Source organism: Opisthorchis viverrini (genome assembly GCF_000715545.1).
Source record: "Opisthorchis viverrini unplaced genomic scaffold opera_v5_104, whole genome shotgun sequence".
NCBI lineage: Eukaryota > Metazoa > Platyhelminthes > Trematoda > Opisthorchiida > Opisthorchiidae > Opisthorchis > Opisthorchis viverrini.
In genome coordinates this window covers 649,073-673,039 of record NW_008751762.1, presented here as the reverse complement: position 1 = coordinate 673,039, position 23,967 = coordinate 649,073, and the positions used below count along the sequence as shown (strand labels likewise).

Below are 23,967 nucleotides of genomic sequence, written 5' to 3'. Positions count from 1 at the left end.
GATGCATTTGCATTTTCCGCTAAACCCCACTGCCTTGCGGTTAAGCTTTTGAGCCAAAGGCTTTAGTTGAGGACCCTAATCGTCCTCCTGTCTAGGTGTGGGTGCCCTGACAGTATCCAAGCCCTCGTACAACCATGGCATACACAAGTAACATTACTCCCATGCTACATCGGTCGTCATGTGGTGCTACCGGCCAAGTCACCTTACTTGCTGCATACCGAGGGGCGGATAAGCGAAAACAGACTACTGCTGACACCTCCTTTCTTTCGATTTCACGTACTTTTTCTTCCTACTCCCCACATTCCATTAATAACTATCTTCTTGTAGGTCCCGCACTGATAACTCCGTTCTTCATGCATTGGTTTTGAGCGCAACATGGCGCCGACATCCTCAGATATCTTTAAACCTCGACACCCAGTCTATCTGGCCACGTTCAATGTCCGCACTCTGAAGCAGACAGGACAAAAAGCACAGTGATTGAGCTAACCGCCCCATCAATCTCCACTCGCTTCCGGCTATATATCTCTGGTGATACAGAGAATGCTGTGGCGGAATTTGCAGGCGTTGCTTCTATTCTAGGTCACCGGTCGGAAGTATCCTTGCCTGACTGGATACCTGTTGACAGTCGCCCCTACGCATTTCGTTTGACAACGTCTGTGAAAGAGTATCACAGGGGGGAATTTGATATATGTTTGTTTACCGTGTTTGCCTACGCCACTACTGTACAGTCGGAGCTACGTAGCCCCGAAGCCATCAAAGACATATTTTTTTCGACGCTCTGAATGCCATGCTGCGGCGAACCACATCTGGAGCCTTGAGTGAAGTAAACGTAGAACCGCCTACGGCCTCGGAAGTTTATGACTGCATATGTTATCTTAAGCGCCACCGAGCCTTTTGTCCGGATTGCTTCCCACTCGCATTGTTCAAACATGGGGTGAAGTCCTCAGTCAGCGCTTGTCTGATCTGTTTGTTTGCATCTGAGAATGGGAGTCTGTCACAGGCAACTAGTGAGAGTCGGTAGCAGTGCCCACTTTAAAAAAGGGGCTGTTAGTGAGTGTGGCGACCACAAGGGGCTCAGCTTGACCCCGATCGTAACGAGACTGTTGGCATCACTTGTGCTTCTTCGCCTTACGGTGGCTCATGAGACACTGACTCGGGAGTATCAGGTGGGACTCCGGCCTGTTCGGGGTTGCGTTGACCAAATCTTTACACTGCGCCAGGTGTTAGAATAACGCCTTACGTATAAACGACCCACAATTCTGGTGCTCGTAGATTTTCATGGCGCTTATGACTCTGTTGACCGGTCTGTTCTTCTTGACAGGCTTGCTCACCATGGAATACCCCGGAGGTTCGTGAACACAATAAGCTGCTTGTATTCCAAGACACCTGGATGTGTGATTGTACGGCGAACTCTTCAAAAGCTTCCGTAATCAAAGTGTTGTCCGTCAGGGATGCCCAGTCTCCCCATTCCTGTTTAACTTTGTGCTCGATGAAATAATGGGAAGAACGCTGGAAAAACTCCAAACCCCCGCTGTTCTTATAGTTGTAGGGCGTTTTACTTATCTTTAAAGTTGTATTACTTCTGACTGTAGTGTGATGTATGAGATCAATGAACGAATCTGCAAGTCTCGGGTCGCGTTTGATAATTTGAAACACACACAGCGTCAAAGCGATGTATCCCTGAATCTCAGTGGACATGTGTATCAAGCCACACTGTGGACTTTTTTGTTGTATGGCTGTGAGACTTGGCCTGTTCGGGCGGCGGAACTGAGACGTCCTCAGGTGTTCGACAATCGTCGTCTCAGAGCCATAGCTCCTGCGGGTTGGTGTTGACGTATCCGTAACCAGGCAGTTAGAAAGCGAGTTTTCGGTTGTGCGATGGGTACTTCCATTGAAGAATGTGTCCAGTATCAGAAGATGTGTTGGTTGGATCATGTGTTGCATATTCCTAGCCATTGTTTGTTTGTCCTGTTTTCCATGCCCAACTCAGAGTGGCGGAAGCAGAGAGGTGGTCAATCTTTGACCTAGCAGAGGAGTATGAAAGAAATCACAAAACTTTTGGGTGCTGTCGGTGCAACTCACCTTCCAAGATGGGGACCGCATGACCTCACTGCGCCTGGTTGGAGACACTACAAGATATGGCTGCCAACCGATGTCAGTGACGTTCTTGTTGTCGGTTTCTGTCCAGATTGCGTGAATGAGTGTTTGGAGCAGCGTTAATTTTCCTCTCCGTCCACCGTTATTCTTTTGTTTACAATAAGACTTTCAACTAAATTGTGTTTGTACGGCAGCGAAGTATCGTTGTTGAATACTGACGTCATGCTGTCGATGAAGATGATGTTAACGACGGTCTAATTTACTTTTGTACCCAATATGGCACTCAAGTCTGCTCTTTTATTTAATTACAACTAATAGCTTGTTTAGCATTGCTACTGCCACAGCTACTTGACTGTGGCAGGGAATAAACTAGAAAACAGTCAACCTGGGCTGTAGGCAACTGGCACATTTTACATCTTGTTACGAACTGTGTAGTAGAGGACAGTTATTGACGCTGCTCTGTGGTCAAAATGCCAGGGTATTTGATAGGTGCAGTTGATTGCAGGCTCGTAGATCGACTGCTCTGCGGACGTGAACTGAGTCTCGAGAAGATGGATCGGAAAGATGGTTAAGGAGCCATGTAAAAGTTTAGTCAATCGGATGCTGGAACTAAGTAGTAAATGTTGAACACTGATTTCGCAGTATGCGTCTTGAAATACGTCCCTGATGTGGATACGCAACTTGCTAAAGTTGAATACCTCTTCAAAGCCAAGTAAAGTGTTCATCCTGCATTCATGATTGAAGTGCGAAATGCAACTGGCTGATGGTACACATGTGCTAACATGATTGGCGACGACGAGGCATCATTAAAGTTACCAAATATCATGGTACACCATCGAAAATTTTGTATTATATGAAGGTGGCTGCAGGTATGTAAGGGCCACTTCAATTGAAAAGTTGACGAGAATTCTAATTTGGACTTCACCGCCGCTCCCGCACTCTAACAAATTGCCTTGGGTTTTCGCGCAGGTCTCTCAAAAGGCTACACGGCTACCCAGGCTGCCCGTTTACCTGTGTTCCATAAGGTTAAATGTATTAGCGACAAACACATTGCTATTAGTATGATGCGTAGTATAGGTTTTTAATTTCACCGGGATAGCGCATAATGCGAAGGATGTTGCCATTCTAGTGATCCTGGGGCAGCACAAAATTGCGTGACTAAGAACTATTACTAGGTTTATGTCAAACCGCATGTCAGTGTGGTCAACCTGCGTGACATTCCGCCTCAGCAAAGTTCATCTGGCCCTAAACGTGTCTTGCGCAGTGAATCAAATCAGACTCGGTGTCTCCAACGTGCAGGCCACCGCCTACCTGCGCTGCAGTTTTGAAACTAAGGGTGAAACAGGATGCGTCAATTCGCACTTGAATCTAGAGCGCAAAAAACGGACTCCATAAGATGAAGTGGACGGAATGTGTCCCTTCGTATGTAGATTCGTGCTTCCTACTTCAACAGATGGCAGTCCGCCAGTTATTAGTTTTGGAAGTCAACCTTCACATATTTTGGTAGATTAGATCTACTGTTCAAACTCAATGGGGTAAAATAAGTCTTTTTTTACAACGACGCTGCTGATTGGCCATAATTACTGTGTTTACTGAAAAAGTACGATGAGAAATGTAAGGAATTTAGTGACGCAATAGGAGTCAAAATTTACACTCCCAAATATCAGGAATATCCCACTAGCCATTAGCCATTGCGAAAATGGCCTTTTGAATCATCTGAGAACGTACCGGAGACAGAAATATGTAACCTAATTTTCACTTCAAAACTTTCGGAAGTTATCAAGAGCTGCTCGTTTTGGCATCTTACTCGATCAACTCTTCATAAACAAGACCACTTGTAAGGTCTGGTGTCTGAAGTCACGGAAATTCGATTACATGGTTGCTTTTAAATATCACCATCCTATATTTAAATAGGTATGCGACAACTGTAGCACGTACGGAGTAAAACATGAAAGTAGAACATGAAAGCTCACTTCGGCAAGTCTTGGTGCTTCTTTTGTGTATAGGTTTCCACTCTAAGACCCCGCTGTTCTCTAAAACTTGGATTCAGTTTTTATATACAGAATTACAAACTAGGGATTAAGATTCCACTCCAGTGCGTAGTGAACACATGGATAGTGTAAACTGGAAATCTTTAAAAACAGACACCTGGTTATTCTTTGTTCCTATACTCATTAAGTTGATTTATTTTGATTGGGTAAAAATCCAAAAATTTTATCATCAATAATCAGCTTGAATAAATTCAACTTAAATTCCGCCTTTTCATCTAGATCAGACTGTGTTTCATTCTGAGGCTATTAGAGGGTACGGTGGGTGAATCTGAGAGGGTTGCCCTCAAATATAAACAGTGGACCAAGCGCCAACACTAGCAACAAATAAGGCATAGAACCTTTTATTGGATAATTGCATGACGAGGAAATATCGATTTTTTCCATCGGTTCGAAATGACAATCTTTGATATAACCTAAGGATTGATGCAAGATATCTGGATTCCCACATTTTTTTCAAAAGATCCTATCGGTCTTAAAGGACCTCATTTGATAAACCCTGGTCAGTACACTGGACCACAGACTTTTGTTTGCAAGGACTCAGTTCGTGAATCTAATTCATGTGTAATTAAGGTTCTTTTGGGTCGATTCTCCAGTCATCTACATTTTGTTTCCGGACAGCTTTGTCGGTTTCACTTTCTAATTGACCGTCAATAACTAATTATGCATCATAAAATGACTAGGTAACCGAATTTAGATCGTCTCTAAAATCGAATTATTTTTACTTTCGTATCCAATTTTACTGGGAAGTAGGATGCCTGACTGAAAATTGCCCACCAGTAGACATAACCTCTTGCTTAGTAGTTTCCCCGGATTGCAGTGTAAACATACTGATCTACAATATAGCAGCACGTCTACCAAAACGTTTGGAGTCCCACTCCATGGAAATAGGTTGGACAGCTTCTTGAAGCTAATGTACCGATCTTTAACTGAGAGCTCCATGTACACATAAGGTGGAGAAGTTACCGTACAACTAAAAGCGGTCTGATACGTGAGTAGTTTGTCATTCCACCCACTGAGAAAGGTGCAATAGGCCAGATTCATGTGCGCTGTAGATTACCAGCGATATCAGTGAGTCGCTTTTTTGGCTTACACAAAAGGCTGAACGTTAGTATTGTCAACCAGTTGCGTCGCCTTTAAAGCATGCGCAAATTTTCAGAATTTATAAACTAAATCGCACTGATTTTTATATTATTCTTCCATGTATGTCATTTTCAGGTGCACATCCTCTGACCTTTGTGAAGTTTTACAAGCACAGATAAAATTCACATCAGGCGTATTCATCTATCTTTTCAGACCTGTTTATGAGGACAAACTTATTTGCACTGAAGATCTCGGCCTGGTCGGTCAAACTTAGAGCGGATCTCGCAGCGACAGATATCGGAGCCATTACAAAGTTTCTAAACTTTCAGCCCTTTGATCTTTTCCATGAACTGTCTTGGTCCGAAACAGAAGACATATATGTAAGCAAATGTTACAATAATTCGAAAGTGCCGATGACCATTCACTTTCAGGCTCGTAAAACCAAACCACACTTTGACTCATGTGTAATTACGATTTGTACGCTGTTTTACTTGTGGTATAGTAAATACGCATAGAAGAACTAGATTTCTTCTCTTTCATCATGCTACTAAATTGATTTCAACAGTACGTTGGTTGAAAAGGCTGCATCAAACAGATGCTTGTGCAATGGATTATTTGTCCAATGACCATGTAAAAATAACAAGTACCAGGGTAAATTAGAAAGTGAACTTGTCTACTTCGAGGTGTCCTGAGGCCTGGCTATTAAGCTATGATTATTTAGTCTCTCAACTCGTCGTATCAACTCTCTCCGAGAAATTTCAGTCTATAGGTCCAACTCCACTAACTTTACGAGGTGAAATAATAGGCGAAGTTCATTTTTGTTCTACCTCCCTATCATACCGATCAAGAATGGGTGACCGTTTTGTTAATTTTTTTGCAGAATGTTTTCCATGCGAAGCGCAGCAAGACTGCGGTCTTTCAGTCTGACTTGCAACAGCTCAGGCAGCTGCTCGCGCTACTTCCGCTCTATGTCGTCGTCGCCCATTGGATCACTGATCTGGCGGATACCGATGAAGGGAAACAACGGCTTATTGGGGTTTCCACAATACCATTGTCTGGGCTTATCCTTGCTGGATCCAGTTCCTCCCATGCAGAAACTAAAGAGGTAAGTTAAAAATCTGCACGCGAGTGCGACTGCAGTCCATGGACCATCGCGGGGAAGCCACAACCCTAAGTAAAACTGACAGATTTGATCAGTTTTGTCGAGAATTGAGTTTAGGTTGGACAAGGATAATTTCATTTATTATTAATGATAATATTAGTTGCTCAGCTGTAGCATCCTTTTGGTGCCTACCTACCATATTACCCAAAGAAAGTACGCTGGGTTAAGGATATTGCCACGTTACTCAAGCGTAAACATGGGGAAGACGAGATGCAAAGGTCAAGTGTCAACCAGTCATATTAATAATAAGCTCGCATTTCTTATCCAACGATTGAATTATTAAATCAATAGATCAGCACATAGGACCACAGGGAATTTTCCGACGAAATGAACGTTCAAGTAGCAGCTCTTTTCAAGAAACAGGCTGATTTTTCAAACAGCAGTCAGGAAATTGTAGGTAGCATCCTTTTGGTGCCTACCTACCATGTTACCCGAAGAAAGCACACGACGGTTAGGATACCGCCACGTTACCCAAGCGTAAACAGGGGGAAGGCGGGGTGCAAAGGTAAAGTGTCCACCAATCATATTAATAACGATGCAGTTAATAGATCACCAGATCAATAGATCAGTACCTAAGACCGCATGGAATTCTCCGACAAAGTTCAAGTAGCAGCTCTTTTCAAGAAACAGGCTGATTTTTCAAACAGCAGTCAGGAAACGCTTTTGGCTTGACAATTTTTTTACCCATCTGCCACTCAGATCTCCGGTTCCTTCCCTATTACGAATCTCCTGAGTCAAGATGTCGGTGAGATCCAGCTACGAGTCTCGCTGACGCATATTAATACGGAAGCTTACTATGAAACTCACAATGTGGCGAAACTCTGCTCGAATCACCAAGTAGGTTCTGAGAACTTTATTTCATTCATTTATACACTGTTTTTTTCATCAAGAGAAGGTTATCTTGGCATAATTTTGCATACAACTTGGACGGACTAATTACGCGATCACATCATAGTACAATGACGAGGTGACTTGGTATTAAACATAACATCAAGACAACTATTTGGATTTCACTAGGGACTCAACTGAATCTCCCGCTTATGCTACTCTAGAATTGAATGTGCTACACACAGGACACCTCTTGTATCAGTTGGCAGGACATTCGAGATATCGCAGTACATTTTGATGTCAGAATTTTCAGCAACCTTGTGATGATGATGATGATGACGATGATGGTGAAAGCCTATTCAACGGCCGCCTACTTACCTACTTTAACTTGGCGATGGCTGAAGACAGCCTGCGGGACCCGGCATGCAGAAACGCACTTGGGAGTGTCAATCCATGCTTTCAGCTGACAGCCATGTCGTTCAAAATGAGGACAACCGTCGTAGGATTATCTGCTCCTCTAGATAGGCTACCATTCTAAAACCAGAACCAAGATTATATTAGTTTTGCGTGTGAATCAGTGCCAGTACCCGTATATCTCCCAGTTTTCTTTAACTCGTCATCAACCGTGATCAGATCTTAATCGAGGCATACTTAAGCGATACCTTCTGGAAGTTTCGTTTTACCGATTTTACCGTTTCAAGTTTTATAAGCGCAAGCCGTATGCATTCACATACCGGGTCTGACATGATACTATATAAATCAGCGTGTTTGCGACACAAACGCCATGTTCTGAGGCATGCTAATCCATTGATATGGGTAACAGTGGATATCCTCTGACTATCCTGATAATCGCGCTCGATATTGCCTCCTAAACAGATTTAAGTAGCTTTGAGTTTATACAGTCCGGTGACGAATATGAGTTAGCTATTTCCCGGAATTTCGTCAGACGTTTGCCGTAAATGTCATACGGAGTCTCGAGACAACGGTCTCTTTCGGAAGACAGCATGATTCAATGCAAATCTAGAAAAGCCTTTGTACACACCAGACTTATTTTTTTTAAATTCTCTCAATGTTAATGACGTGCTTTTTGGCTAGATGTCAGTCCAAGAGCAGTGTTTTTGATGTACAGGCAGCCAGGCACATACTTAGTGTCAGGATAGAGAGAACTCTTAGCAAATTTATTTCCATTTTTTAGTGAAATGTTTGTCTGTCGATGGCACGAACAAGTTGAAGTTTTCTCGTGAAAACTGCCGACTACTTACTCACATCTTAATGGACGGTATCGGAGTGATGTTGGTCGGGTTAGGTCTATTGGGAAAAGACCTGTTTCAGGTCTACCGTACTCTCAATCTGTATTTGCCGCTACCTAACGGAAATACTTCATTCCTCATTTGGTTGCGTGCTATGGACCCTGTGGAAAGCCCTGTTCGTCATTTCTTTTCCTGCTCGACGTTTCCCACGATATTTCTTGCAAATACACACTAGTTCTACATGGCCTAGAACAACAGTTCATTTGCTGGCAACTTGGTTACCTCTCCAAGTAAACCCAAGTACCAACTGTTCCCACTCCATCCGATGCATTCGTGATGGCGATTCTCTCACCCTATCAATGGTCGAACTTAATTTACGCTGCACACTGTCCTGTGTTCACGATAAAACAGACACTGTAACTATCAGAAAAGCGACGATTAAGAAGTCTGGGATAACAACGAGAATTGAACTTGTTTAACCAGGACTTGTACTTTGAAAACTGGATTGTTCCAAGCAGTAATGTTTCATTTTTCGAATTCTGTCGTCAACTTCTTGGGTATTGCTGAAGGGTTCCACTTCTGTGAATCTAAACTATGGGTTCGGTTTTATGAAGAATTCCTTGCTTAAATAAGATATACCCTTCAACAAGTGTAATACATTCAAAATTGGATGCAAAGGTACACCTAAGGATTAACGATTAAAACGTAATGTTGATGTGGACTTAGGGACTGCGCCTACTTGATGAGCCCCAAGAAGAGCAAAAACGGTCGTTGGTTTTTGAAAGGTTTTCAGCAACCTTATGAGTAGCGTTTATACATTATTCACCATATCCCGAAGCATAAGACGGCACGGTGGAGCACTTTCAGTTGCTCATAAACAACAGATTCAGCCGGATTCCGGGTGAGTATCCCGTCAAAACCAAATTGGTATGCAAATTAGTGTATTTCACTAATTAGTAAAATTGCCTTTTCCCATTTGCACAAGACGAACGGAGTTTACAAAGGTACACCAGATGGATGTCCAAAAGATCCAATGCGCATAAGCTATTGCAGTTGGACTCTGGCTGACCAGGCTGTACAGACAATCTCCCAAACAGTACAACGTTCAAACCCCGGCGAGAAATTGACTAATTCAGCCCAGAAAAATGAAGCGATCTCTGATGCTGCCAAAAGCACTGCAATTCGGATCAATGGCTGTGATACATTTGGTCACAAGGGGGTGGAAACTGAATTTAGAAAACAGGTGAGCGCCTTCTACGAAATCCTTATCATATAATATTTTACATCAGCGATTATTTCGTTTCCCAGTAAGCGCATCCTTTTCGTATGATATATTTTAGGGTTACCGACTCCGTGCAAATAAAAGGTATGGTCGGTTCGCATTGTGCATCATCATCATCATCAACAGCAGCATGACATCAGTGTTCAACGCCGATGCTTCACTGCCGTACAACCATGACTTATTTGAAAGGCTTATTGTGGAGAAAAGAATAAAGGTGGATGGGGGAAAGACTTAGTGCTAGCTTAACATTGTGCCCCTGAACATGTATGTTGTTCCTAATGAAGACCAACATGAATCTAATTCAAATTTTTTCCGACTCCGTAAAAATAAAAGGTAACGTCGGTTCGCATTGTGCCCCTGAACATGTATGCTGTTCCTAATGAAGACCAACAATAATCTAATTCAAATTTTTGTGTGGTTTCGTCCAGTCGGCACAAGCGCCAGAGGCACTGGCTGGTACCTTTATGATGTATCCTTCGGTTGCTGACTTCTAAAAATCTCAACATTACCGATCGCGTACACATGTGTATGTGTTTGTATCTCTTGATTAGTCATTCCTGTTGTTTCATAAAGGTGAACAAGTCTATACAGAAATATTAACCATATTTTGAAGTTACTTGCACTCAAGTTACTTGAATTTCTCATGAATGCACGATCGTAATCCCTGTTGTTTTTCTAGGCGAAGAGACTGATGAATACGTTTCCGGCAGTAGAATTTCTGGAAGAAGGTCTTGAGGTGGCTAATATTCAACCGTCTCCTATCGAATTTTGCAAAGCCTCCAGTGCAATGGACGATCGTTTTTCAAACGCGCTTCCGGACCTCCCTAAGCTTTCTCAGCAATTGGCCGAGGTGAGCTTCTTGAGGTTTGGTCGCGCATAACAAAACGTCGACTACTTATATGTCGCCAGTAGCTCGTCTGGCGCGTTAATTTGCTGGTGTAGGATCCCGCGTTCGGCTGTCGTAAAACTGTTGCATTCAGATTTCTAAGGTGACAAAAAATTGCAACAAAATTGCAACACAGCTTATCTCAGTGCAGCATTCTCTATCTTGGCCATCACACTTTAAGGCTAGCAGTACCTCATAATAGAAATGATCGTTAAACATTAGGCTAAATCTGAATGTTTGTTCGCTCCATCAGAGCCTTTAGATGTATACGTGCGATCCGAATAGTCTTGTTATCTGAGGAGGATTTGTAGATTTTATGCATTCCCTTCACTGGACCGAACACTGATTTGTGTGACTTTGTTTGCGCAGACCGCTCAAAACTCATCACCGGAAATTTATTTGGAAAACGGAAAAAATGAAGCTTTCTGTGCCCGCAATGAAGGAATGAACATTTCACCATCGTCAGCAGATGATAAGCTTCCCGTTCTTTGTGCGCTTCTCAGTGAAATCAAGGTATGTCTGAAAGAAAACGATGCACATACTTATAGTGCTTTCAGTTCTAACGGTCGGCCAAGTTAAGCACGTAGATGACAGATTAAAATGTTTTGTATAGTGTTCACCGGGGCAGAAACCCGGTTCGAGGGTGCAGCTCTTGAAGCCCGACAGACCTGCAGAAGTTTTCGAGGTATCGACAGTTTTCCTGGATCTAAATTTACCTAGCTCCTCTCCTTCTAATTATGGACTTCTTTTTCACTGGTCTCTCTTTTTCCGAAAACATTATCCAATTTTAGTTACCAGAAAGATGTGATTACCGGCTGTCTGGCAAAGCTAAAATTCACTGTAGTTTTTTCCATTTAATTCGGTGCAGCATTGTATGCGACTGTACAAAGTATATGGCATACATTTCAGGACATGTTGCGCGACCTATCGATGAAATAAGTGTAGTGGTTTTTAGAAGTTTACTGCTAGCAGGAAAGAAAGTCATCAGTTTTCAATCACAATATGCTGACGCTGCACACTTAGGAGCACATCAACCAGAGACTTCTCAGTAGCAAGTGTAGAATGCATGCACTACGCAGCCATTTTACACTGCCAGTTTAAGGGATAGTTGACCAGAACAATGTATCTCAAAGAATGGGCCAGATGCAGTGATTGATGCGTGTTGCGTACTAAATACTGTCAGGTACATTCCGAATGGCAAGCTGGATAATTCGATCATGACTACTAAGCGTGCTCATCCCAGTAGGCGTTACCAACAGAGTACAGGCTCTTTCGTCATATATTTGTCGCCTTTAGAACCATAGGTTTCTTCACAAGTTTTGAGCCAGCCAACACAAACCCGGAAGAGATTATGGTGAGAGGAAATAGTGCCTTGGTGCCCTACACCTGAAAGTGTAGAAAAATCACCGACCAGATAGATAAATGGAATGCATTTTACATTACATTGCTTCATGTGCGGCCAAGATGAAACTTCTTCTTACTGTTTAGATTGGACGCTACATACACGGGACTCATGCTGTCGTCGGTGCTTACCAGTGAAGATAATCTTCTCATGTTCTGGTTATTACATTTTTACACTGTTTTATCAAGGTTCGGGAATTGTTTTCAGCCATGGGTGCCACCCTGTAATTCCTTAGAGAATCATTTCGGAGGGGGAGGGGTCACCCCATTTCAAGGCGAAACCCTCACGAAGGCCGTCCACTGCGTTTCTGTGAGGCGACCGTCCTCAAGCATTCTCTCCGGAAAACCACCACTGAAACATTCAGAACTGCTAAAATTGAGTGTGCGCAAGACAGCCGTATGGATAAAACCACTGAGTATTTCGTCCTTTTCAATAGAAGCGGTTAAAATTTCATTCGTTTCTATAGGTCACAGAAGCAAATCGCGCAACATTCATAAGATAGGGGTTTGGCTACCAAGAAGTGACAGCGTTTTATAGGGGTTTTTTCTAATCATCGCCATATGTCCTTTTCGACAATCCAGTGGCGCATATCCCATGTGGAATACTGTAATACTGTTCGATTTGCCTTTTTGAGTTCGTTTAATGATTTCTGTTCTCCTGAAGTCGCTTTTACCTTGTTTTTTGTGTATTATCCCATGTGGAATACTGTAATACTGTTCGATTTGCCTTTTTGAGTTCGTTTAATGATTTCTGTTCTCCTGAAGTCGCTTTTACCTTGCTTTGTTAGTGTATCTTTGCGTTCAGTTACAACGGAAAGACCATATTCTAGCAGCTTATAGACATTAATTAATCAGAGGTTTCCGTGTTAAGTACGCCCCTACCTTGATTGTCCAACAATTGGTTCCTTTTAATCAATCAAGAATGTAGCGGAAAATCGTTATCTTCAAGAGGCAACCGAGTTTTTGGAAGAAGACACACGTGTAAAAATGAAGTGTGACCAACCGTACTGAAAATCAAGCGACAAATGTTTGTTATAAACCGTGTTATTCGAACATAAACAATCGATTTACTAGGTTTATACTGGAAGAGATCGTGCGAATTCAGTCACGTGATAGGCGCATCTTATACGAGGTGAGTAATCTCAGCAGCGATAGAGGAGAAGCCAAGCTCAACCGCTGTTTAACAGATGAGGGATTGAGCGTTTCCAATCAGTTACTCCGCGTCAGCTGGCAGCGACTTCTCATCACACCTTATCACACTGCGCAGTATCTTATTACTCTGAAAAATGTCAACATAACTTGTCAACTAGCGCTGCAAGTATTTCCATGTTTTCAGCTATATTTATTGACCGCACACAGTATGGGCGAAACAATCAGGTGGGCTGGCAGGCACATCATTGTGCTTTGAATGTCCGTGCGGATATATGGGATGCTATCGTCCTCTGCACTTTAAATTGTAGTCTATGGTACTTATCAAACCAGTTCGAACATTCACTTCAGATGAACGTTTGAATTCAGTTTGCCTGGACTTTTCATAGTGTGGTCTAACTGTACTTTTTCCATTTAAGACAAGACAATAAATAAATACAAATTGAGGCGAAATCGCGCAACCAACGTTATCGAGACTGATAGTTGGGTTCATTCATCCATTCGGCATTGATACGAAATGGGTGGAGATGCAATGAGGCTCGGACGCTAGATTGAGTCGGCTGGTCTAAAGTTCATCTTTTGATGGAGTCCAACTTTGCCTGTTCGAAAAATCCGTTTCAGCAACTGCAGATTTGAGAACTAGTTGAGTTGATAGAGATGACGAAAAGAAAATGATGTGACAAACGGTAGACATGTGGGAAGCGAAGAAATCAAAATACTGAAGTTCTAAATACTTTTACCACAACATTTGTTCTCGATGGACGGCCTGGAGCTGGAGACCTAGGGAAGATAACGATTGAGGCAACAATCACCTGATCAGACTGTTTTGCCCAACAGTGGATAACCTAAAGACGTTTCCGTATATGAGCTCAGTTAGTGTTGCTATGGAGATAACTGTCATACACACTCATGCTGTTGGCTTCATTTTGCTCTTCCCCCTACGGATATGGTGCACAGACACATTATTTAAATGTGAAGCCTGTCGAGAAGAGAAAAGGGCATGTAGCATGTGGTACAGTAGGGTTAATAGAGTCGCAACTTGGTACGCATCATGCACCGTGTACTAGGATAACTTTTCAGAAAACCGTTTGAATTCTGATGCAGGCCTAACTCTCTGCATGTTCTTTCAACCCACTTTCATGTGCATAGCGGTAGCTTACAACCAGCTTCGTTTTCCCGGAACTAAGCCAGTAAACACTTCGTTCTGTCATGAATTATCTGTGCAAATTCGGTAAAGGTCACTTTTGTTGAAGATAGTGCATGAGAAGGTTTGAGGGCCTCAAAATTATCATAGCCACATGCGTCGTGCAGACTTTACTACCAGGATGTTTCGTTTCCAGATCCTCAAATCAAAAACCAACGCAGGCATTTACCGTTTGGGAGAGATTCAAGACACTTCCTCCAAGGTGTCAGGTAGAACTTTTACAAGAGATGCCTCACAGAACGGAATCAAATCCCTGTTGCCTGCTCCAAATTCAAGGCGCGCTAGGATTTTCCAGTTGGCCCTACCGCGAAAGGTCACACCTGCAACTGGACAAATGGTCCCAAAACGTTAGTGGAAATGAAACCCTATGATCCAGTCACGTTTGTTTTTGTATTGGATTATGGGTGGGTGTTCTTAAACCGGTTTGGTGCTATCCCTCTCTTTTTGGACTCGTCAGTTGAATGCTGACTACTAATAAACAGCACCCTATTTGTATTGGATTATGGGTGGGTGTTCTTAGACCGGTTTGGTGCTATCCCTTTCTTTTTGGACTCATCAGTTGAATGCTGACTACTGATAAACAGCACCCTTCGACAAAGTAGTATTTTCATGAAGGAAATTACTCACAAGGTTGCTGGCAACACTTGGAGGAATTTTCAGCATTCTGCATTTTCGTTTGTGAAGTTATAGCAGTATAGTTTGTCTTTAGGGTGGGTCCTTGGTTCTTAATTTGTTCGCCTATAGGAGCAAATTCAACTGGAATGCATGGAGTTTCGAATCAACCATAAGTTCACCATCCACTCCGTAGCGAAATCAAAGGAAACGCGCAGATTTCCCCCGGCTAAGGTCAATCCAAGTGGCCGCCTGTCTTATCCATATGCATCAGTGGTGGACATACTGACACAAGTGAGGACATGGTGGTTTGTATGGTATTCATGGGTGGCTTGTTTGTCACGTCATTTGTGGCCACCACAGTCTCAGGTTGATGCTTCTTTTCCGGAGCAACACAAACTTACTATGAGGTCGCTAAATAATGCAGACAGAGGTTTCGGCCAGACTATGACACTTGGCGAGACCGTAAAAATGTGGTAGTGATGAGAAAGTCTGCTTCTGGAAGAGGTGGACAAAGTATATTGGCATTTTTAGCAAAAGGATGTACTGCGCAAATCGCTGTTGAATCTGTGTTTTGTGGGACTAGAGATATATTTTAAGATGGTTCCTACCCCTCGAAATTGATCGTTTTGCACTTTATCCAGGTATTTGTCCCCGATGAAGAACCGTCATAACTGTGTGGGAGATTCGGGATTCTGTGAAAAGTACAAAGTGTCAAGGTTGTTTCGGTCACGAAATTTGTAAACGTATACTTGTTTATTCTTCATGCATCCTCGCGTGACGCATTTACCATCCGTTCTGAGTGACTTTTGGTAGTTTCCACTAAACGTTTTGGTGTGTGGATCTGACAGTATTTCGTTGACATGAAACTGCTTAGAGGTACTGATTGTACCCCTAGTTGGACTCAAAGCGCTCTAATTTGATTCTACAACGAAGATTTAACCACACACATTTAGCCGGAATGGCATGGCCAAAAGACGAAAAAACGGATGGCTTTCAAAGAAGCACCAAATAACGGTTTAATCGTGATATTTCTTGGCTAATGTTCCGACTGCATCTGCACTGAGATTTGCTCTTGCACTGCGTTTTTCTCATACAACGAGAAGTAACATCAAAGCCAGTTGAAAACGTTTCATAAGATGTTGCATAAGGTGTCAGCAACTGGTAGGCCACGTTTCGCTGTTTCCAGCCCGCATTGCTTCCACCCATGAGAAAGTTACCATATGCTACTCATGAGTCGCACCACAGGGGATATTGGTATGTCTAAACCCACGGTGTGTGCACTGAAACCGTTCTTTGGGAACGTTGTCAGGGTAGTTTGTTGACAATCTTACAGTTCAGGGAAAACCCACATTTATTCAGAAATCAAAGCTTTTTGAGTATAAAAAATTAACTTTTGGTACCACCACGCATTCCAATGCTTAATATTTACATTCGCCATACATATACCCAGTATTTCATGTTTTCGAACAGGTTGTGGGTGGCTTCGATCTACTCCAGAGTATCGTGGTCCAACTAGATGTTACTTGGAACCCCGAGCAAACCATGCACATCTACTTCGTTTGAAACACGCTCGCGCAAAACGAGAGGTCCAGACCCCATTCACAAAGAAGTCTGGCATTGGCGGGAAAAGTCACCTGCTTGAAAAGGAAGGCTTGAACCGTGGCAATTGCAAACGTGTTATAGAGTCAAAACAGGTGAGGAATCTCGAACTGTCGCGTAGTCATTCTGGACAATAGATTTGTAGTCAGATAAGCCTGATCATAGTGTTTCGGTGACAGAATATGACAGTGGCTAGTATGGTTTCCCACTTTGTTGTTAGGATAGACGATATTCAGAGCTGAATCCACCGCGTAAACGAGTGTATAAGCCGGTGTGGCCGGTGGAAGATTAATCTGGTCCTAATGGGCTGATAATCGTCCCTCGCGGTGACTTCGTTTTGATTAAACAGATGCGAATGAGACCGAGCAAAGCCGAAACCAGACAAGCAGCAACATGTGGAAATATGGTAATAACAGGATTGATAGATACAATCATATTAGAAATAGTTTTTGTCGGGACTTTTACAATTCATTCCGACCTGAATATCTCCGTCCTTCATTCTTTTCTTCTGCCGCAGAAAGAAATTGAATGTATAAGCTAGCACCGTTACTTTTTTCCACAGGCAGTTCACGTACTATTTAAATTACCAGATGATATGGTTGAGTAGTATCCAAACGCTCTTTGTCTAAGCCTAAGCACATCTATCTTTACACTTCGTCCAGGTCAAGCAAAAAATATTCAGATTTTCGAAAAGGGTGTGGAAGTTATTTAGTGTGATTTCTGTTTACAATGGACAAATGGGCCAACGGAATGGGCCGAACAGAAGTCTTCAGGGGGAGTGAACAAGCTGCGCGCCAAAGAATTACACGTTTCATCAGATGCAGTCGAAAGCCGCGTGTTCCACTCTAACGATTGATTTGGACTTAAGGATATCTGCTGAGCTTTATGGCTGCGGAAATTATGAATGATGGATATCTGGATGGTATATAGCATCACTTTAAATAGGCGACTGATTCCTGCATGACCACAGAACTAAAACACAATGTTCCCTCTCATAGAACCGTTTTCTTCCTCCAAACCAAGGCTGATTAACTCAACGTATGCTGCCGTTCTTCTATTTGTAATACAAAACACGTTCGCCCCAACTGGAACTCTAAAAGATGATGAATTTTATCGTGTTTTTTTCCACCGACTAGGGGAAACACGTTGACAACAGCGGGCATATGGTTGATTACAGTGGAGAAGAAGATAGAACTCCAAATATGCACAGAACACTTTCACAGGATCCCGGTTCCTCAGTCGGTCGAACAGCCGGAAGATTTGAAACCAGTGCAGATCCTACCAAGACTGATGTGAATGATGTGCGCTTGATCAACGGAAGCTGGAAACGAGAACAAGAAAGGAACACCACAGAGACACCAGCTAGTGGATCGCTGTCTTCGGATACACAGGACGGAGATTTCGCTGCATATTATCCAATTCATTCGACACGATCTCCTCAGGTAAGGATGACGCAAGTTTAAGTTCGCCCTTATGTTAGTAGTGTACTGATATGCGGACTAGTTTCATCACTAGGCTTATGAACAGGCAGTGTTTCTGAATGTGACAGGAAACCCGTTCAAAAAACGCAACATTTCTAGTACCGTGATAAATTACAACGTAGATATCTGGAATCCACTCATCGTGGTTCACAGTACATTATTGTTTATGGCTAAACGTTTTTGGGGAGATCCCCGAAAAGAGATGGGAGCCAGAATATAATTTCAATCAAGTTGTCCTCCCTACAATCTTCTGGAGAATGGTATTCACCACTATTAATCAAAATTACCCCTCGAGTGATAAGATGTGTTACTTACGTAGTAAAAAAGTTCATTCTGTAACTTAATGAATGCATTTTTCTGCATACTACTGGGTGACGTATGCAACTGCAGTGCTCTTCATGAGAAGTTATAGTTATCAATCAACCGAAAAACAGCCTGGAGTCGACTGAGAAGTCATCGATTCAGAAAAGTTTGGTAAATGATCAGTAGTTTTCAACTAGGCATTGTTTCTCTTTTGACGCAACAGCTTCATTAGGTCAAGTCTGTCACCACGTTGATCAGATTTTAAGACAGAGAACCAATCAGTTAGACCTCTTCAGATTAACATACTAGATGAGTGTTGATTGTCAGTTAAAGAATCTTATCAGTTAGCCTCAATCTTACGGTTGATGGATTGGGGGAATCTTCTAGGTCGGAGTTGGTTCCTTAATATTCAGGTTCAAGATCCTTCAGTTGATGATTCACCTTTGGCGCCACTGATAGGTTCCGTCGGTTGTCCTGTAAGTGCTACGACAGCTTAGTTGGGGAAGAAGGGTGGGTGAGGTCAAGTGCACTTCGGATTTAAGCTACTCCTGTTGATGACTCTTTCTGACAACCACACACCATGTGTCAGCTCGACTGATCTAAAAGCCTGCTCCACACGCCTGCCAGGCCTACACCTCCTACTCTATTGGCACCGCGATGCTTGGTAATTTCCACCGTCTCGGCTATAAGTCTCTGTGGCGAGGACTGTAATCCCCGCCTCAAAACTTCACCATTTTCTAAATTTATCCCGTATCCCGTGTCCAGTGCACGTTCAGTAACTCTCGATATTCATCTGCGTTTCTTATTTATTTTCTGCTGTCCACTCATTATGTGAGGTTCCTTGGCAGTCTGTCTGACCTCAGTGCATATGTTGTATTTCATTTGTGTTTTTTGGGCCACGATTGAAGCCTCTGCAGACTGTCCCCGAAACGTATGGGAATTCTGTCAAGAAGCCAGAGGAATAGTCAGGTGTCCCTTAAGGATCTGATATTCTAGTACAATATTCTATGCTAGCATGACTTTCCAGGAATTCTTGCTGTTATGTACAACCTGAATATTACTTCGTTTACCACTTGGCGTCTGAATGAATCGACGCGATACGCTGAGCCACCTCATCACTCAAAATAAGCAATCGGTGCAGCTAACCAATTGCAACAGCGATTGCAATTTTTAAACTGTATCGATTTAGACGGCTTTGTGTGCATGGCATAAATTCGCAACTTGACTTGTTGTAATGAACTCTTCATAATTTCAACGCAGTCTGCTTGGCATCCATTTCTCAGCAAAATGCAGACTCGATCTCGTGACGTATTCGCCTCGAATTTTTGGGATAACAATCTTTACCACACGCGGTCTTTTCCAATGTTGTGTCCACTCGAAACTAGAAATAACACCATCCTTTTAGACTTACATAATTCACTATAGAGAATTGAATCGAAACAGTCTACTTATGGATTGAATTTTTCTGGACTTGCGAGAATATATATATATATATATATATCATTCCACATAGTAAAAACGAACAGCAGGCGAAACTTTTGGGTCTGTGGATGAGGTGAGCTTAGGAGCGTGGCTCATAGATTTGTTTTTTTGTATTTTTTTGGGAATAACGAGGAACCTAAGTTAACTCAACATACACGGTCGTGGGTCCTTCTCTGTGCACGAAGAACCTGTAATGTTGTGCATTGAAGTATACATAGGACTGGTAAGTCACACCGCTATACAGCGATTGGGCTTTGATGTGCTGGATTGCTAGCCCATCCCAGATAAATCAGATGAGCGAATTTCGTCTTCACGAGTTTCAGTGAACTTTCCGTTGCGCCTTCGTAAAGATGTGGTCTGCAGCAGAAAACTGCAGCTGTATGAGTCCTTTCACTTTTATTAGACCTAGCCAAATAAACGTAGATGGGACTGATCACTTGAGCCTTCTCTTAGCAGTTCCTTATCAAGGCAAACTTCGCTTACACTGGAGCATTTCGCAAGGCAGACGTCATGGCTTTTTACGAGTCACTCTAAGCAAGCTTACTTACTCTCCGGTTCTAACTAACTACCGTTCAACACCTAAGATAAAATCGCAACTCGATACCAAATCAAAGCTGTGGTAAATCAGGGTTCAGAAATGGGGACATGAAACCCCTCCAAAGAGTGTTCAGTGGTTACGAGCCTCAGACATCTTCCAACATATATATATATATATATATATCATTCCACATAGTAAAAACGAACAACAGGCGAAACTTTTGGGTCTGTGGATGAGGTGAGCTTAGGAGCGTGGCTCATAGATTTGTTTTTTTGTATTTTTTTGTGAATAACGAGTAACCTAAGTTAACTCAACATACACGGTCGTGGGTCCTTCTCTGTGCACGAAGAACCTGTAATGTTGTGCATTGAAGTATACATAGGACTGGTAAGTCACACCGCTATACAGCGATTGGGCTTTGATGTGCTGGATTGCTAGCCCATCCCAGATAAATCAGATGAGCGAATTTCGTCTTCACGAGTTTCAGTGAACTTTCCGTTGCGCCTTCGTAAAGATGTGGTCTGCAGCAGAAAACTGCAGCTGTATGAGTCCTTTCACTTTTATTAGACCTAGCCAAATAAACGTAGATGGGACTGATCACTTGAGCCTTCTCTTAGCAGTTCCTTATCAAGGCAAACTTCGCTTACACTGGAGCATTTCGCAAGGCAGACGTCATGGCTTTTTACGAGTCACTCTAAGCAAGCTTACTTACTCTCCGGTTCTAACTAACTACCGTTCAACACCTAAGATAAAATCGCAACTCGATACCAAATCAAAGCTGTGGTAAATCAGGGTTCAGTCACTAAATTTATCAGACTTCAGAGCCATGTTTCGTTTGCAATCAATGGTAAACCGCGAGTGCGCACTTTTGAAGAACGACATCAGTCAGGTAATTTGACTACTGTCCAGTAGTCACATAATTCGTCCGATTACACAATTCGCCAAGGATACACATAGACTACTTAATACTGATGTGTACTTGTAAGTTATCGGCACCCCCGAACAGTTTTTTGAGCGATGTCCAGACAAATAATTTGCCTGATCCTTTCACTGAAATGATGATAACATGCTATCAGACCGGACACGGTGTTTTTTATTTTAACGGACATCAGCCTCCATCTCTTGAATTCTTCAACCAACCAGCATCTACCGGGTTACTGTGGTCCTTCTAGTTGTCCCGCCAAGCTGCATTTTTAGCAGCACGTGAGTTAAGTCAGAGTGGAAGCAACTGGATTTAGCAGACATCTGATGAATTCTCCCTGGTGTCACATGATCATTGGATAGAGCATTTCACATCCAGAGGCATTGCAGAATCGCACGATATCGTGAAGGGTGGCTGAGCACAGCTTCGCGGATAATCAATCCATGGAAGTTTAAAATTCAACACTGACTATTTGTGTGCCTATCTGACAAGGAGGTCCATTTTCACGCAGATAGTAATCTGGATTTGAACGGACGATCGAGACAGATATAGGTCGTAATTTGAAACTAGCATGACAGGGTCAAAGTAGACATTCAGCGGAGAAATTAGGGGAAGTATACAGTCAAAAATTGGTTCGAATCCCTTAGAACACAACCCAGCTTAACGTGGATGCTAATGGGTAATTAGCCTATATTCCGCTTTTGGTTCCTGGTTTGGCCTTGCGGAAAAGCTTATAAGCAACAACGCACTTCTTAGAATTCTTTTAATGACATGAGTTCAATAAACTTGCAGGCAACGATGACGAAGAAGACCTGTCGTCCGCAACCTACAGTTGGGTCAATCGATGAGAAACTTGAAAGACGGGATGGATCACAAACCAGGTCATCGCTAACCTCCCCAATATTCATCTCCAACAGCGATAAGGTAAAGTCTCAGTCCGGTCGATCTGAAGCACGAAGACATCGTTCAGAGACGTCTAACAAAGCCGATATGCATTTGTGGCCAAATAAGTCCCCGTGTGAACATCCGACCGGCACCCAGGAGTCCTACAGCGAGGATTATGAGGAGTCGGACGGAGATCAGACTACGGCCGCCCTCAGTTTTACGGCTGATCCCCTTAACCCCCTACAGCCTGTACTCACGAATTCGGAGTTCGATGTGGCCGACAGTGCTATTGTGACGGTAGGTGCTATCGGTCAAATTGGTTATTTGTCACTAATGTGCGATGGGTAAGCTGTCTACTTTTTCGGTTATCTCACACACAAGGATGAGCGTGTTTATTGGATTGCTTGGATCACGGCGGCTTCAACACTGTTGCTAGTGACGAAGGTGTTAGAAATGTTCATCTGGTGACGTACGCTCTAGGGAGCCTGCACAGTTGCGCACTCAGTACTGGATTTGTCAGTACCGTTGCATAGTTTCAGTTGACATCTGAATTCTTCATCAGGTTTGAACAGCTCGTTTGTCGAATACAGCTCAAACGTAGTTGGTATTTTTGGTGTTTTTGTCCATCTAGTACAGAATACAATCCGTCGGAAGTTGGTCATACGCCAGACCGAAAATGGATCACTAATTAAGTGATATAAGTGATATAAGTCTGTTAAACTTACTGGGTTTCAAAGGTATACTATTCTAGCGATAGAAGGATTTCAACCATGCACATCAGTTTAGTAGAATCTCTCCGCAGCAACGACCTCCAGTTTTTCAGTATTTAAATTTTCCAATTGTTTAAACAGTCAGAGCCCTGAAACTTTCATGATTTCAGCAGAAGATTCTCACAGGGACTTACATACCAAAACAGATTCACCACAAAAACAATCAATAGCTTTTCTGGCAGGCACAGTTATCCCACTAGGGCATTTGAAAACAAACAAACCACAGCTAGTAAGGCGGGGTCAATCACTCAGGTCCACCCGCAAGCATGCCTTTTAATTCTGGATCATGCATTTTCAAGATCTCACAAATCGATTTTTTCCTCTACGAACAATGGTTTGTTTTATTGGTTCGTGAAGGAGTTTCTCTGGTGGTGTCATCAATAAGAAGTCGTCCAGTGGCATCAGGCGTGGCCCATGTAGATGTAGAGCACGGTCTGCACACGATCTCTTAACCTAATCCATGTTTTAAAAATACGCCGTTCATCCTTATCCCGAGAAAGCTGTCCTTTGAACCGCATCTTTCTTTTTAGGTCTCACCGCTACCTGAAAATTTGCAAATGACCTCTAAAACTATTGACGGAAAAAGTACGGATCCAAGCGTGACCAGTTTTACTCCTCAGAACACTGGAAAGGAACTGCAAAGGTTTGCAAAAGGTGATGACGTGGAGACGAAACCAGTACCTCTTGCACGGAAAACCGTAGAACGGAATGAACGACCAAATCGGACGGTGTCCGATTTCGGTGGATGGCAGCAGGCTGACATGAATGACGAACTTGATGACTTTGATATTGAACGAATCCGTTCACGTGGATCACAAGATTACCTGGTTGGTGGTCTATTGGTTGGATAAACTAACAAACGGGAGAAAATAAAATTGTTGCGGAGACCCCAATACACCAGAGCCGGTGACAGACTTCAATTACGAACACTTAAAAAACGCATGCACAACCGTCTTTGTCGACACCTAATGCTATATGCAAT

At 42.8% G+C, this 23,967-nt stretch overlaps 1 protein-coding gene across 1 annotated transcript; it reads left to right on the top strand.

Moving 5' to 3' along the window:
* Positions 1 to 3,507: 3,507 nt before the first annotated feature.
* Positions 3,508 to 23,967, top strand: T265_05559 (hypothetical protein; the record flags this gene model as incomplete). Its single annotated transcript, XM_009170600.1, has 11 exons — positions 3,508 to 3,600; positions 6,109 to 6,333; positions 7,090 to 7,227; positions 9,454 to 9,711; positions 10,430 to 10,600; positions 11,006 to 11,149; positions 14,527 to 14,737; positions 16,476 to 16,699; positions 17,741 to 18,046; positions 22,123 to 22,512; positions 23,516 to 23,967. 11 exons carry the CDS (start codon positions 3,508 to 3,510, stop codon positions 23,834 to 23,836), a joined length of 2,481 nt encoding a protein of 826 aa, XP_009168864.1.